A 13,017-nucleotide genomic window follows, 5' to 3' on the forward strand; every position below is an offset into this window, starting at 1 on the left:
ACACACACAAACACATGCACACACACCTACACGCATAGGTGCACACACACACATATACATGCCTCGACTGTGGAAGGCTCTAAGCTAAAGCCAGAGGTCTGCCCTCCATGTCCAGCTATTGGATCTGACCAGACTCCCTGCTTGAGAACCCAGGGCTTCTCTGGAGGACGTGGGTACCCTCTGGGCAGAGGTCAGGGTAGGTCCCTACAGAGTGGAGAGGCATTGACCTCTCATCATCTCCCTGCCGCCAACACCTGAGAAAGTTTCAGGAGGCTTGGAGGCTAGAGAAGTAGTTGGTCTTGACCTCAGAAGAGAGTACCTCATGTTCCTGACTGTTCTGGGTGGGATGGGAGGTTCACATGGACTAGATGAATGTGAGCTCAGATGTGGTTGGGAAGGGGACCTGGAAGCACTCATCCTTAATCAGGCAATGGTGTTCTCAATTTTGAGCATCAGGAGGAAAGATGCCTGATTCCTACAGCATTGAGTAAACAATGGGGAGACTCAATGAATGAACCCCAGAGTGTGAGCCAGGGGCCCTATGTTCTGGTGTTTCCACTAGCTCTCTTGGTGACCTTCAGCAAGTCTCTTTCCCTCTATGGCCTCAATTTCCTTTGCTGAAAAGTAAGTATAAGGATGAGACTCACTGATTCTGGTTCCTTTCTGCTGCAAACATCTCTATATCCCATAAGTGTAGGGGCAAGAACTGGAAATGGCTGGAAGACCCAGGGGAGAATTGTAAGAGTCAGAAGCATGAACCCATTGGGGCAGGGATATAACTTCCCTATCCCAGAACAAGTCAGAGTGGGGTACCCATCTTGAGCACCCGATGCTGGGAAAGCAGGAGACAGTGCCCTTAAAAGAGAACAGTCACATTCCCTCCATGCCCCCTTTGCTGTTTCCCACCACATTTATTGAGCACCTACTAGGTGCCATCCTCATTCTTGCCTCTGCACAGGAGTTGTCTGGGAATGTGCCTGGGAGCTCCCGGAGGGCAGAACCCAGGTCTTCACCACTTTGTGTTTCCAGGGCCCAATGTAGAATGTTTCTTGAACTGAACTCAAGGCTGTTGGCCACAGGGGTGGGGACTGGGTAGGCTGTGGCGTCGTGGGAGCCACTTTAAGGTTTTGGTCAATTCTTCCAGACTATGGGAGCAAAAGAGCACAGCTTATATATAGGTTTGGACAAGAGTCTTCAAGGGGAGCAAAGGTCCTTGGGATCAGCAAGATCAAAAGCAAGGAGAGAATGCCTGGGGAGGGCGCTCAGGGTCCTGGGCTCCAGCCACCTCCATCTGGAAGGAAGTTTTTCTGTGCAAAGCCAGTGGGAGCGTTCCCTGGCAGGGCTCAGCTTACGTCCATCAGCGCCGCATTGATGTAGTTGCTGGATTCTCCGTCCACTGAGATGAGGAAGGGCAGGCAGCGGTCCAGAGGTAGGACATCCATGCTCCGGTTCTTATCATGGTTCCGAGGCAGGAGCCCGATGCTGCAGTCCTCGGGCCGCACATGGGGCGTCACGATGTTGAGGGTCTGTGGGTGCAAAGGCAGACAGACAGACCGACTCAGGTGCTTGCCTGGAACAGAAGGACAGTGACGCCCAAACTCAGATTGCCCCCCACCCCTACACCACCATGCTTGGCCCTCTGGTGTCTTTCCCAGGATCGTTCCTCATCTGTGGTGATGTCCTCTTGTCATCTGCTGGCCTCTCCAGGCTCTGTGGGCTGAGAGTCTCTTCCAGGGGCTGTGTGACACTGTCCCGATGCCAAAGGTGCAGGACACAGGTGCCCACACAGGCTCAGACACAGGCTCCCAACACCTGCCAACCTGTTGAGCTAAGCTGCTGACCTCAACCAGCGCTGCATTAAAGGGAAGGCTCACCAGGAGGTCGTAGGTCAAGGGCAGAGATGGGGAATCCCTCATGAAGGTTAATCTTAAATTGGGATGGAACGAGGAAAATGAGTTTTACCTGCGTGCCTCTCAGAGAAAGCTGAGGTTGGAAAGATGCTTGGAGGAACTGCTCAGGATGGGAGACTCTAAGTGGCCAAGTACTAGTATGTTTGGAAAATTTTAGGGCGTGTGTTCTGCCGAGTAAGTCTTGCAAATATGGGGCCCACGCTGAGCTGCCCCAGACAATCCACTAGATGCCACCGCCAGGGGTTCGTGTCCTCCACCCTCCCCTCATTTCAAAACTCGGTCTCCACTCCGAATCAATCACGTCTATTTGTTTGAAGGAGCGCTAAGGTATTGGCCTGGCCAGGGTATCTGCCCATTAACCACAGCTCCAGTTCTACCCCCCATGTCCTGGCCCCTCCTTGTTTCCTCCTGCCTGTTCTCAGCCCCTGTTGCCTGGTATGACTTTGGCACTGACCCTTGGTCAGTGGGCAGGACTCTGGCATTGCTTCCCTCAGTGAGTCACATCCAGGCCTCCAGACCAAAGGTGCCGCATTCTGACCATGTGGGCCCCAATGTGTTGAGCTTCTACGCCTGAACTGTACTCCATGGTGGTGCTTCTCAAAATTTAATGTGCAGACAAATCACCCAGAGATGTTGTTAAATTGCAGGTTCCTGGTCAGTAGGTGTGGGTGGGGCCCCAGAGTCTGCACTTGTAAAGCTTCCAGGGGAAGCCCATGCTTCAGGTCTCCAAACCCCACTTTGAGTAGTAAGGATCTAGGACACACTCCAATTGTGCAGAAATATTGAGAAAAGCTGATTCTCTGCCATGGCAGAGAAGCATGAGATTCACACCTATCTGTGTGTATATGCGTGTCTCCACGGACAGCCTGGCCTAGAGCTAAATACACCCTCAGTTCAAAAACATAGTCATCGTGAAAACAAGTGTCAGCATCACTGGGTTCAGAGCGGCTCATGGTGGTGCATTTTCTGTTCCGAAATTCGTGCTATAGCATCTACTGCTGCAGGCTCCGGGAGCGTGTGGACATATCAGCTCTCACAAAGAGAACCCCACGGGTGTGCTCCAGGGCCCTGCAGTTGGCTGCGGCCCTGAGCCCGGGATGTACTCCTACCTGAAATTCGTCTTTGATTTGGCTGGAGTTGGTCTGGGGGTCCAGCCTGCTGATGTTGTAGTAGAGAGAGCGGAACTCGCACACGGGGATGGCGGTGTTGCCGCAGAGGCACGCTTCCAGGATGGCATCATGGACAAACACGTACTGCTCCTGCAACGCCAAGGGCAGAGGGAACGGGGAACTGGTGAGAGCAGTGGCCTGGAGTTGGCATCCACATTTAGTCCTGTGGCTGGGAAGGACGGGCATGACTTGCATTGCAGAATCACTACTTTCTATCCTATTACCTGAAGGGCCAAGTTTCCATGTTCTTTTTATTTTAGTGACTGTCTGAGCTACATTAAATGTCCCTTGTGTAAGATTGAACAGCAGAGTCACAGGTAAAAATTAGAAACTTGTGGACATGCTGCAGCAGGTGCTCTTGGTGTCCTGCCCATGTCCCCTCCGTTGTCACCTTGACCTACTGAAGGCTGCTTACTGCAAATACCTGGGATTCATGTTGAGGGCTTTTCCCTAGTCCCAGGGGCACATTGGGCTGTGTGTGGGGCAAGCCAGCAAGGTGGAGGAACTCATGCCCCCGAAAGGACTGCCAGCAATGCCAGGTGGAGAGTTGGAGGGCAAAGACCTACATCCCCTCTTGCCCAGGTGGGACACTTGGGAGAGCATGCTCCACACTAGCTCAGCTCCCAGGACTGGGTTCCAGGTATCTACAGTGTCCAACAGCTTGGAAAACACTTTAACAGGGTCAGAGAGCCTGGCTTCCTTCCCCTCGCTCTCACTGCTCCGTGTGCCTTGGGGTCTCCTCCCACATAAAGCGCCCGTCCTCCTCTGCTTGTCTCAGGCGCTGCTTCCAGAACATGCGACACTCTCTCCGCCACATCAGTTTGTAGGGCCTTGCTGTTCTCGTCTCCTGGACACCAGTCCCCCTTTTCTATGCCTTCAATGTCTCACTTTCTCTGGAAAGTCTCCTCTAAATTCACCAGGAGGAAGTGGGTACTGTAACTTCCAGGCCCTTAACAAAGGTTTGTTGAGAAACTGTTTTCCTGCAGAACTTGGCCCATCTCTTTATATAAAATGCTTATCTAGATGCATAATGATGATATACTTGAATGTCTGTCACTCCCCACCAGACAGCAAGGACCACAGTGTGTCTGGCTCGAGCCCGTGAGCCTGCCTCCCATGCGTGTGGCTTCTGGGAACAGAGGAAGCAGCCTCCCGGCTTTAGCAGCCTCCCAAGAAGCCTGCAGACTGGCCCGTGGGAGCTGGCACAGAGCCACAGCAGGGTCCTCTGTGTCCAAGCCTGTAAGTGACCGGCCATGCCCAGAGCCACGGGCAGTTTCCCTTTGCAGGGTTGATGATGTGTCCAGCTCGGATTGTCCTGGCACCCAGAGTCTTTACTGGGACCAGAAGATGGGCTGGTTATAGGAATAACACACCACGGCTTTGAGAGTAGGGCAGGCACAGAGGCTGCCTGGTGAGAGAGTGGCTCAGGGGAAAGAGCCTTGTCCTTGAGGTCACATGGACCGGAGTCCTACCATTATCTGGCTGTGGGAGGCTTTGGGGACACAGGTGCTCAGATTCTTCATCTGTAAAGTAGGGGTACTAGTAGGATTTACCCCAGAGGTTTATTGTGAGTAGACACAATCCCCTGAATGCAAAGAACCTAGCGTGATACCTGGCACATAGTAGGTGCTCAGCAATAACGATGGAATCCTCCTAGTTCCCTTGGGTCCTGGGTTCTCTAGCTGGATAGAGGGGTGCCTGAAGATCTGCTTCTCCCTCTAGAGCAGGGGCTGTGATTTCTCTCCCTTGGAATCCCCAGCACCTAGTTCAAGAACTCAGTAACTTCCCTGATAAAGCCATCCTGGCAGTGACTGAAGCAATGCTAGGCATGGAGTCGTCCGTCGGCAGCTGTCCGTCTCGAGAGACGATGGTGTAGCTTCTTAAGAGTCTATCTGCACCGCCGAGAATGGCTGTGCAGTCCGACTCGGGAGTGACACGGAATCTGTCTCCTCCCGTGTTGAATCGACATCTTGCGATGACGCTGGAGTGTCCTCTCCAGTGAAGCTGAAGCTGCAGAGCCTGGGCAGGGTGATATGGAGGGTCTGCTGTTGCCCATGCAGCAGACACCCCCTCTCTTCGCAGCTGAAGGGTCCAAGGGAAAGACGGAGTCAATACAGCTTGGTTTCAGGTGCGCCGCAGGAGTTGCCGGTGTTGACTACAACGTCAAACCGCCTTAGGGACTCCGGCTCCGGATTTTCTGTCGGGGTTTACTCCCTTAGCCTTTCCCCTGAAGAGGTATGCCGCAAGGCAGTGGAGGTTTTTGGAGTCAGAGTTTTCCTTCTCTGATGTGCCCTGACTGGAAGATCGAACCAGCGACACTTAGCTCACAGGCCGACGCTCAATCCACTGAGCCAAACCAGCCAGGGGAATAGGCATGGAGTAGGCATTCAGTAAATGCCGATCCTTCCCTAGCTCTCTTCTCCTTCACTCAAGGCAGAGATACGATTCAAAGAATACTTGCATGTTGTCATTCAGTCCCTGCTTGGATGCCCTCCGAGATGGGGAACTCACTACCGCTCCCCACTGGTGGAAGTCCCTGAACTGTGGCACCTGGATTGGCAGGGGCGTCCTCGCTTCTATGATGGTCTCACTCACTGTGGTTTCTCCCACACCCATGGGTCTTTCTGCTCTACCATGCTTCTCCAGGGCCCAGGCTGCAGGTGGTTGGCTGGCTCAGGCCCCCAGGACCCACCTCTGTCTGCACCAGGTTGACCCTCTGGGCCCGGAGCTCACGCACGCAGTTGAAGATGTCCACCACCCCTTCGTTCTCTGCCATGTCGAGCATGGTGTCGATGGCGATGAAGCAGCCGGTCCTCCCGGCTCCAGCACTGGAAGAAAGGACAGTGGTCTGCATCAGGGGCCTTGGGGCAGGGCCAGCCCTGGGGAGGCCCCTCACATCAAGCCCAGGCCCCAGGGACCCTGCAGAGAGATGGCGTGCTGCAGAGGTCAGACAGAACAGTCTGAATCTCAACGTTCCCGGGAGCTCCGGAGCAAATGGCTGACCTTAGAGCCCCGGCTCTCTTCTGTAACACGGGAGAGTACTGTTCATCTCTGGGGCTCTTTCATCAGGACTGGCTTCTTTTCGTTGTAGCATTTAGCAAGCATGCACTTGGCACTTACAAAGGACCCGACCAGTAATTCACTGGTGTTACCTGTTAAGTCTCTAATGAGGTTGTTAAGGAAGTGTCTCACCCCATTTCACAGGTGAGAAAACTGAGGCACAGGGCACTCAGCTGGCACGTGGCGCAGCTGGGGCTTGACCCCCGGCAGTCTGGCTCCAGAGTCTGTGCTCTTACACTTCCAGTCTTAAGAATAGTCAGAGCACATATATAGGCTTACATAACACATATGCATGTGGTTTCCTCATCTGGTGACTAAAGATAACCCATCTGAAAGGTACCGAGCGCACTGGAGATGCCTAAAAACACGTCACCCCACTTCCCTCCCTCCATGTCGCTCTTTCTTTTATCTTCTTCGGGAAATGGGCTGATAGATGGAAGCAAGGAAGGAGAGATGGGAGAAGGGAGAAAGCAGAGAGCAGGGGAGTGAGAGAGCAGAAACCAGCTCCTCTGAGCTGTCCCAAAGGCAGAGAGGGAGTCCCAGGTCCCATGTCCCAGCCCTGGGTTTGGCTCCACCTGCACCTGCTTTCCCAGGATCACGAAGCAGGAGCATCCAAGAACTCAAGCGGCTCACAGCCCCGAGACCCTGAACCAGTATCAAGTCTCCTGATGCAGACTCTACTCTGATGGCCGCTGGCTTCCCCAAGGGGAATCTCAGACCAAGTATAAAATGGCAAAACAACAACAAAACAAAACAAAAAAACCTCAAGGAGACTCCACGAATCTTCCCAGATCATCACTGGGTTCCAAAGCCAGAGACCATAACAACATTTCCCTTAAATGCATATAGTTTTGGCATTGAAAGCCAGACGGTCAGGGAGGCCCCCTCAGCTGCGTCTTTGCCTGACCAGTGTCTGACTCACAATGTGGAAATGAAAGGAACGCAAAGAAGAAGAATGATGGAACCATAGGCAGAATGACACTGGCTGTCCACAAATTCAAGGAAGACAGGCCAGGGGGGACTGTGGCCAATAATGACCTGGAAAGCAAAGCTCTGGAAACCCATCCCCGATGATCTGGAAAGTAACCCGTGGGAAGCAGAGTCTTCATTTATGGAAAAATGTCATGGTTGGAATGCAGTCTGAGTTGTATTTATTTGCCCTAGAGGACTTCAGTCCCATCAATCCAGAATCCCCAGAAGGGACTCAGCAGGCTGGGGCCTTGGGGTCTAAGAGCCACCCCATCCAAGTCTCCTCCCAAGTCTCATCCTCGACCTGTTTTAGGGGAAAGAACTAACTTAACTTGAGTTTGGATCTTGGATCCCTTGCCTGGTGTCCATGAGCCTCAGTTTTCTTCCACATACAACACACCTACCTGCAGGGTTCTCATGAGGATGGAGCTGTGTTTATTTCAGCCTTCCTTACTAGTTAAGCCCAGCTATTTGGGTCAGACCCCTGGGGTCAAATTCTTGTTTTACCACTTACTAGCTACATGACCTCCTTGAATAAACGACTCAGCAGCTCTAGGTTTCAATGAGGCTGATAATAATAAATAGACCCACCATGTAGCATGGATAGCACAATACATGTAAACTCTATGAAATTACGTTGAAAGAGCATGATGTGTGTAAATTGCTTTGCCCTGTGCCTGGCTACATAGCAATTTCTCAATAAACGATTGCTACTGATATTCAACAAATATTTATTGAGCAGCTATTAGGCATTGGGTGCTGGGATTGGAATTGGGGATATGAAGAAGAGTAAGATGTGGTTCCTGTTTGGAAGGATTAGCAGTCTGGAGTAGGGGACAGCATTAAGAGTCAGAGAATTGTGACATTTTAATGTGTTTATTACCTAATACATGTTAGCTAACCCATTTAAGTTTCAGAAGAGCCTCGGGTGCCACTCTGCTCAGGTGCACTGAGGTGACTTACTATGGGGATACGAAATGGAGGCATCGTGCAAGGAGGGCCTCATAACTGTTTACCATGGTCTCCCTTTCTCCTATACCTCTTCTGACTGCTCTTGGGGACGCATGACTTGGGGGCTAACATTCTATTGTCCTCAGATTGTAAAGAGACAGAAAGCAGAGAATAGATGCAAAACTCTTAGAGAGCCCAAGGGGGTATGATGGGTGTGACCTCCTCATCCTCAGTTGCCCGCAGTCTGTGAAATGGGGTTTCTAGTTCTCACCTCTGCATTGTGGGAGGGAAAGGAGTTGTCACATGAGAAGGGGCGGGTCCAAGACTGTACCCATTTATGGAGCTTCTCCTTGACTTAAGACCTCGACTGATGTGGCTCTGCCAGGGTAGAAATGTGATGGCCAGCATGCAGGGTCTGAAAGAAGTGCTGGCCCAGTCACATTGGAGAGAGAGTCAGTGGGAAGGAGAGGGGCAGTGGCACAGCTAGCTGGCTTTCCGATCAGGATGTCCACCCTCCTCCAATTCTTCATGCTTTTGACACGATACTTCATCTCCATTTAGAAGGATTCGAAGACGTGCCCGTCATTCCCAATGTGACTTTCCAGGTCAGAGCTGAAAATATCTGTTCTCCACAATAAGGTGAAACCTGACGCTGCCCATTTACTGTCTATTACGGACCCTACAGGCCAGTAACTGATTTTTAAAATCATAGAAATGAAGAGAAGCCCCTTCCACTGAGGCAGTCAGCTGTCACACCAAGGAGCTGAGGGAGAGCAGGGAAGCACATTGGCTATCCCCGCTCTGCCACTGCATACCCGTGTGACCAGAGTGAGGTGTCTGCCTGCTCAGCACCTCGGTGTTCTTATCTATAAAATGGGAATGATAATGGTTGGTAAGAAGTAAATGAAATAATGTCGGTAAAGGGCACATGCAGCTGATGCTGTCAGGGCCAAGCCCTTGTCCCCTGGTGGCTTTACTATTTCCAGGAGAATAGAGGGAACAATGACTGCTAAGGCCACTTAGCAGTTGGACCTTATCAGAAAGTGCTAGGCACAACAGACACAGAGGAGTTTCTAAGGCAGAGAATAAAGGCCACTGCACAAGATGGTACCCTCCTCCCTGCGAGAGCAGAGCTGCAGAGGCTCCCTTTTTAGCTGGGCAGGGGGTGAGGGGAGCACTTACCTGCAGTGGACCACGATGGGCCCGGCTTCGGGAGGGTTGAGGAACTTGACCTGGCGGACGAAGCCCAGGAGGCCAGTGGCATAGCAGGGGACGCCGTGATCAGGCCAGCTGGTGAAGTGGAAGAGGCGGAGCTCCCGGATCTCATGGTAGCCTTTCTGAGGAGAGAACAAGATCCTCTGTTCCTCCAGCTGCTGCCCCCACATACCCTGGGAGCCATGGCTGCTGTGCTGAGGAACCAGTCTCCCTGCTGTTGGGGAGGACAGGACCTCAATGGGCTCATAGCTGCTACTGCACAGAGAGATTCTGTGATCTGTTACATCTGGGAACTTGGGAAGTAGACAGAGTGAAGGTGATTGCAATCCTGCAGGACTTCTCAGAGCCTTTAGTGTTCTCATATACACCTGAATCCCCAAGGGGGCATTATAACACCCCCAGGTTTGCCCAAGGGACCTTCTTTTGATATGTGTTTCATGGAACTTGCAATCAGCAGAACAAATTCAAAGAAATGTTGGCTTTAAACACCAAGGTCAAATAATTTTTAGTGGAATACGAGGCCTTTCAGTGATTAAGGTCTGGGGTCCTTCAGTTTTCCAATCCTATCTATGACAGTTTCCATGGCTTTAAAAAAATTACCAGACTCTTTTATGAATTAGATTCTTATTTAGAATTATAAGATAACGAACAAATAAAAGTAGAGCTTCTCTGACTGAGAGGGGCAGTGGGGCCTAGAGCTCTGATTGGTTTCCTTTCTCTTATCCCCACCCCACGCATGGAAACCCTCCAGTACAAGTGACAGTTCTATGACTATTCTATGGTCAGGTCACACCTCTGAGCCTGAGCTTATGCAGTGTCCCTTCCTACTTTTCCATGTAATAGCCTCCTGTAGATTTCTGAACAGCACTAAATAGGAAGCATGTTCTATTGTTCATTCTTTCTATTAAGAATGTTCACCTAGGGTTACCTGTGCCCAGCCATGTGTTAGGCACTAGGAAGGCTGAAATAAAAGCCTCTGTCCCTCGGACAGCTCATGATCTAGCTGGGGAGGTAGACTCCTAAGTGGATAATTCTATTAAAGTACATAAAGGAGTGTCAGCTAACTGCTTCTGGGGAGAGGAGAAATCAGAGAAGGCTTCCTGGAGGAGGTGATATTTGACCTGCCTCTTGAAACATATTAATAGTGAAGATAATGGTTAACATTATTAATCATAGACTCTGTGTCAGCCACTCTTTGAACACTTCAATGTATTAATTCATTGAATTATCATACCAATCCTTGTACTGTTATCTCCTTTTTGATGAACAAAGAAATTGAGACTAAGCAAGGTTAAGTAACAGGCCCAAGGTCACACAATGAGTAAGCTGTGAAGCTACAGTCTGAACCCTGGCTGCTGGCTCCACAGTCTGAACTCCTAAGCGTTATGATACACCACTGCCTGACTGTTCCCCTGTTGAAGAGATTGAGGGATTCCTAGGCAGAGAGGCAGTAGTGCAGGCAGAGCACAGGGATAGGACTTTGCACGATACTTGTGCAAAATCACAAATAGCCTAAGGCAACTCCAGAGCGAAGTGGAAGAGGGGCGAGGGCGGATAGCAGACTGGGGTGGGTGGCTGGGCGGGTGCTGGATCCTGGAAGGCCTGGAATTCCACTTTCAAGCCTTTGGACTTTGCCCCAGAGGCACTGACTGGGGAGCTCGAGGCAGGCTGCCCAGATGGTTGCACAGAAGGGGCAGTGCATCAGATTTGCATTTTAGGAGGATCAGGCCAGCTACTGTGTGAAGGAGGGATTTGGCTGGGTGTGTTGGGGGGCTGTGTAGAGGGCCCTGTTTTTGGCCACTCAGATCCCCTTTCCTGGGCTCCCCACCCCAGCAATTCTACTCTTGGCTGCAGACAGCTCAGAGTCACCCCTTATTCAGAGAATTGATCAGCCCCAAAGGAGCCATTTTCCCTGGACTGGGAGTGGGCAGCTGACATTCAGTGACTGAGAATTAGAGGGACCAATTGACTGTCATTCTGCCCAGGACTGAGGGGTTTCCCAGGAAGTGGCACTTTCAGTGCTAAATTCAGGAGGGTACTGGGTAAACCAGGATGATAGGTTACCCTAATGGGTTACTGAAGACCTCTTGCCTCAAGATGGGATCAGCTCTGTGGTGCAGTTCATGCTCCAGAGCTCCCCGTGGGACCAGGCTGAGACCAACACCCTTGCTCAGCTCCTTCTCCTGCCTTGTCCTCCTGTCCTGCCTCCCTCCGTCCCCTTCTCAGAGTTCTCCCTTGACACATCATCAAGGGGGCCTGACTCCTGGTCTCAGGCTCTGCTTTTTGGAAACTCAAACTGAGACGGGGGAAGGCTAGGGGCCAGGAGCCCTGTTAGGAGGCTGCTGCAGGGCCCAGGTGGGCTGGGCGGGAATGAACACCGGCCCAAGGAAGGCACCACGGATGAGCTGAAGCAGGAGAAGAGGAAACAGCTTCAGGAACATGTGGAGTTTTCTACTCCCTCCTCTGGACCAGCTCAGCCCCGGGAGGACCTTGCTGGTGTCCTCACCACCCTGCGCTGTGACTGGGTCTCTCCCTGATGGGACTGTGTTCTCTTCAAGGGCAGATACCACTTCCTGTTGATTTCTGGGACCCCAGCTCAGGAACCAGTTCTGAGCTAATAACCCAGGCAGTGTTCGCTGAGTGCCTGCCTGAACACAGTGGAGAGCCTGGCAAAGTTGAGTTAACCCTCTGAGGCCTGTGGGGTCTTTTAAGGGTGTCTTCCTATGGGCAGTATCGTCCCTTGTGATTGTTTGAAAGAAAAACAAAAAGACAACCCAAGAAAAGACTCTACCTGCTGGGCTGCCTGCAACTCCCCAGGGCCTCCCTGACTAGGGTCTGGTGCCAAGATGGACCGTCATGTCACCAGTCACCGTATGGTGGATGGGACGGGTGCCCCACCCGGATCCTCTCTGTGGGCTGTGCTCCAGGTCTCAGCTGCAGGAGTGTTGGCTGCGGTTGATGCACAGCTACCCCACTTTCTGGAGAAGGACCCTCAGCCGACAGCAGCCGGCTCACCCCAAAGGTTACCCCGCAATGCCTGCCTGAGGCAAGGGGCCAACTCTATGGCGTGGTTTATGCCCTGAGGCGCCTGTGAATCAGGCCAAGGCTAGACTTCTCCTCTCTTCTGCTTGCCTTCCTCTCTTCCGAGTTTCTCTCCAGAGTGCTGGTCCCCTGATATACCATGTGCATCTGAATTCTTGTCTCTGGCTCTGCTTCTAAGGAACCTGACCTAAGACCACATTGACGTAGTTGTGGTTCTTGGTCCAGTGGGAATGCTGCAGGGAGCAAAGAGTATGTCCAGCACTCAGCTGTGCACACAGGACCGGCACTGTGCTAAGTCCTGCTTAGGTCCTTACAAGGACTCGTGAAACCCCGATGGCACAGTTCTCAAAGCACTGAAGCCCCCAGTGCTCTGCGTCCTTGGGCCTGTGGCCACTGGGTCCACGAACGCTGTTGCTTTAAGAAAGTGGCAACTGGGGTGGAGTGGGAGTGACAATGAACTTCAAGTCAGGGCTCACCACATGTGAATCCTGGTCCTGCCACTTTGCAGCTGGGTGGCTTTGGCCAACTGACTTATACGCTGTGCCTAATTTTGTTCATCTATAAAATGAAAGTAATAATCCTACCTACCTCAAGGGGTTGTTAGGAGGGTTAAATGAACTAATTTATGCAAAGCATAAATGTTAACTATCATTATAATACAATAGTAATGATATAATAACAATTATAAATATGAGAATAAT

At 51.6% G+C, this 13,017-nt stretch overlaps 1 protein-coding gene across 12 annotated transcripts in view; it reads right to left on the reverse strand.

The window, feature by feature from the left end:
* Positions 1–13,017, reverse strand: part of PTPRT (protein tyrosine phosphatase receptor type T) — a 690,852-nt gene that overhangs the window by 18,369 nt on the left and 659,466 nt on the right. For all 12 annotated transcript variants that reach the window (XM_090286424.1, XM_090286422.1, XM_090286420.1 and 9 more), the window contains 4 exons: positions 9,242–9,396; positions 5,772–5,907; positions 3,020–3,169; positions 1,353–1,526 (listed from right to left, as the gene is read on the reverse strand). In XM_090286424.1, the coding sequence (XP_090142550.1) occupies positions 1,353–1,526; positions 3,020–3,169; positions 5,772–5,907; positions 9,242–9,396 (615 nt within the window). The remainder of the gene's footprint in view (positions 1–1,352; positions 1,527–3,019; positions 3,170–5,771; positions 5,908–9,241; positions 9,397–13,017) is intronic.

The sequence above is a fragment of the Furipterus horrens genome, unplaced genomic scaffold, assembly GCF_987537825.1.
Source record: "Furipterus horrens unplaced genomic scaffold, mFurHor1.1.pri manual_scaffold_8, whole genome shotgun sequence".
In the NCBI taxonomy this organism is placed as follows: Eukaryota; Metazoa; Chordata; class Mammalia; order Chiroptera; family Furipteridae; genus Furipterus; species Furipterus horrens.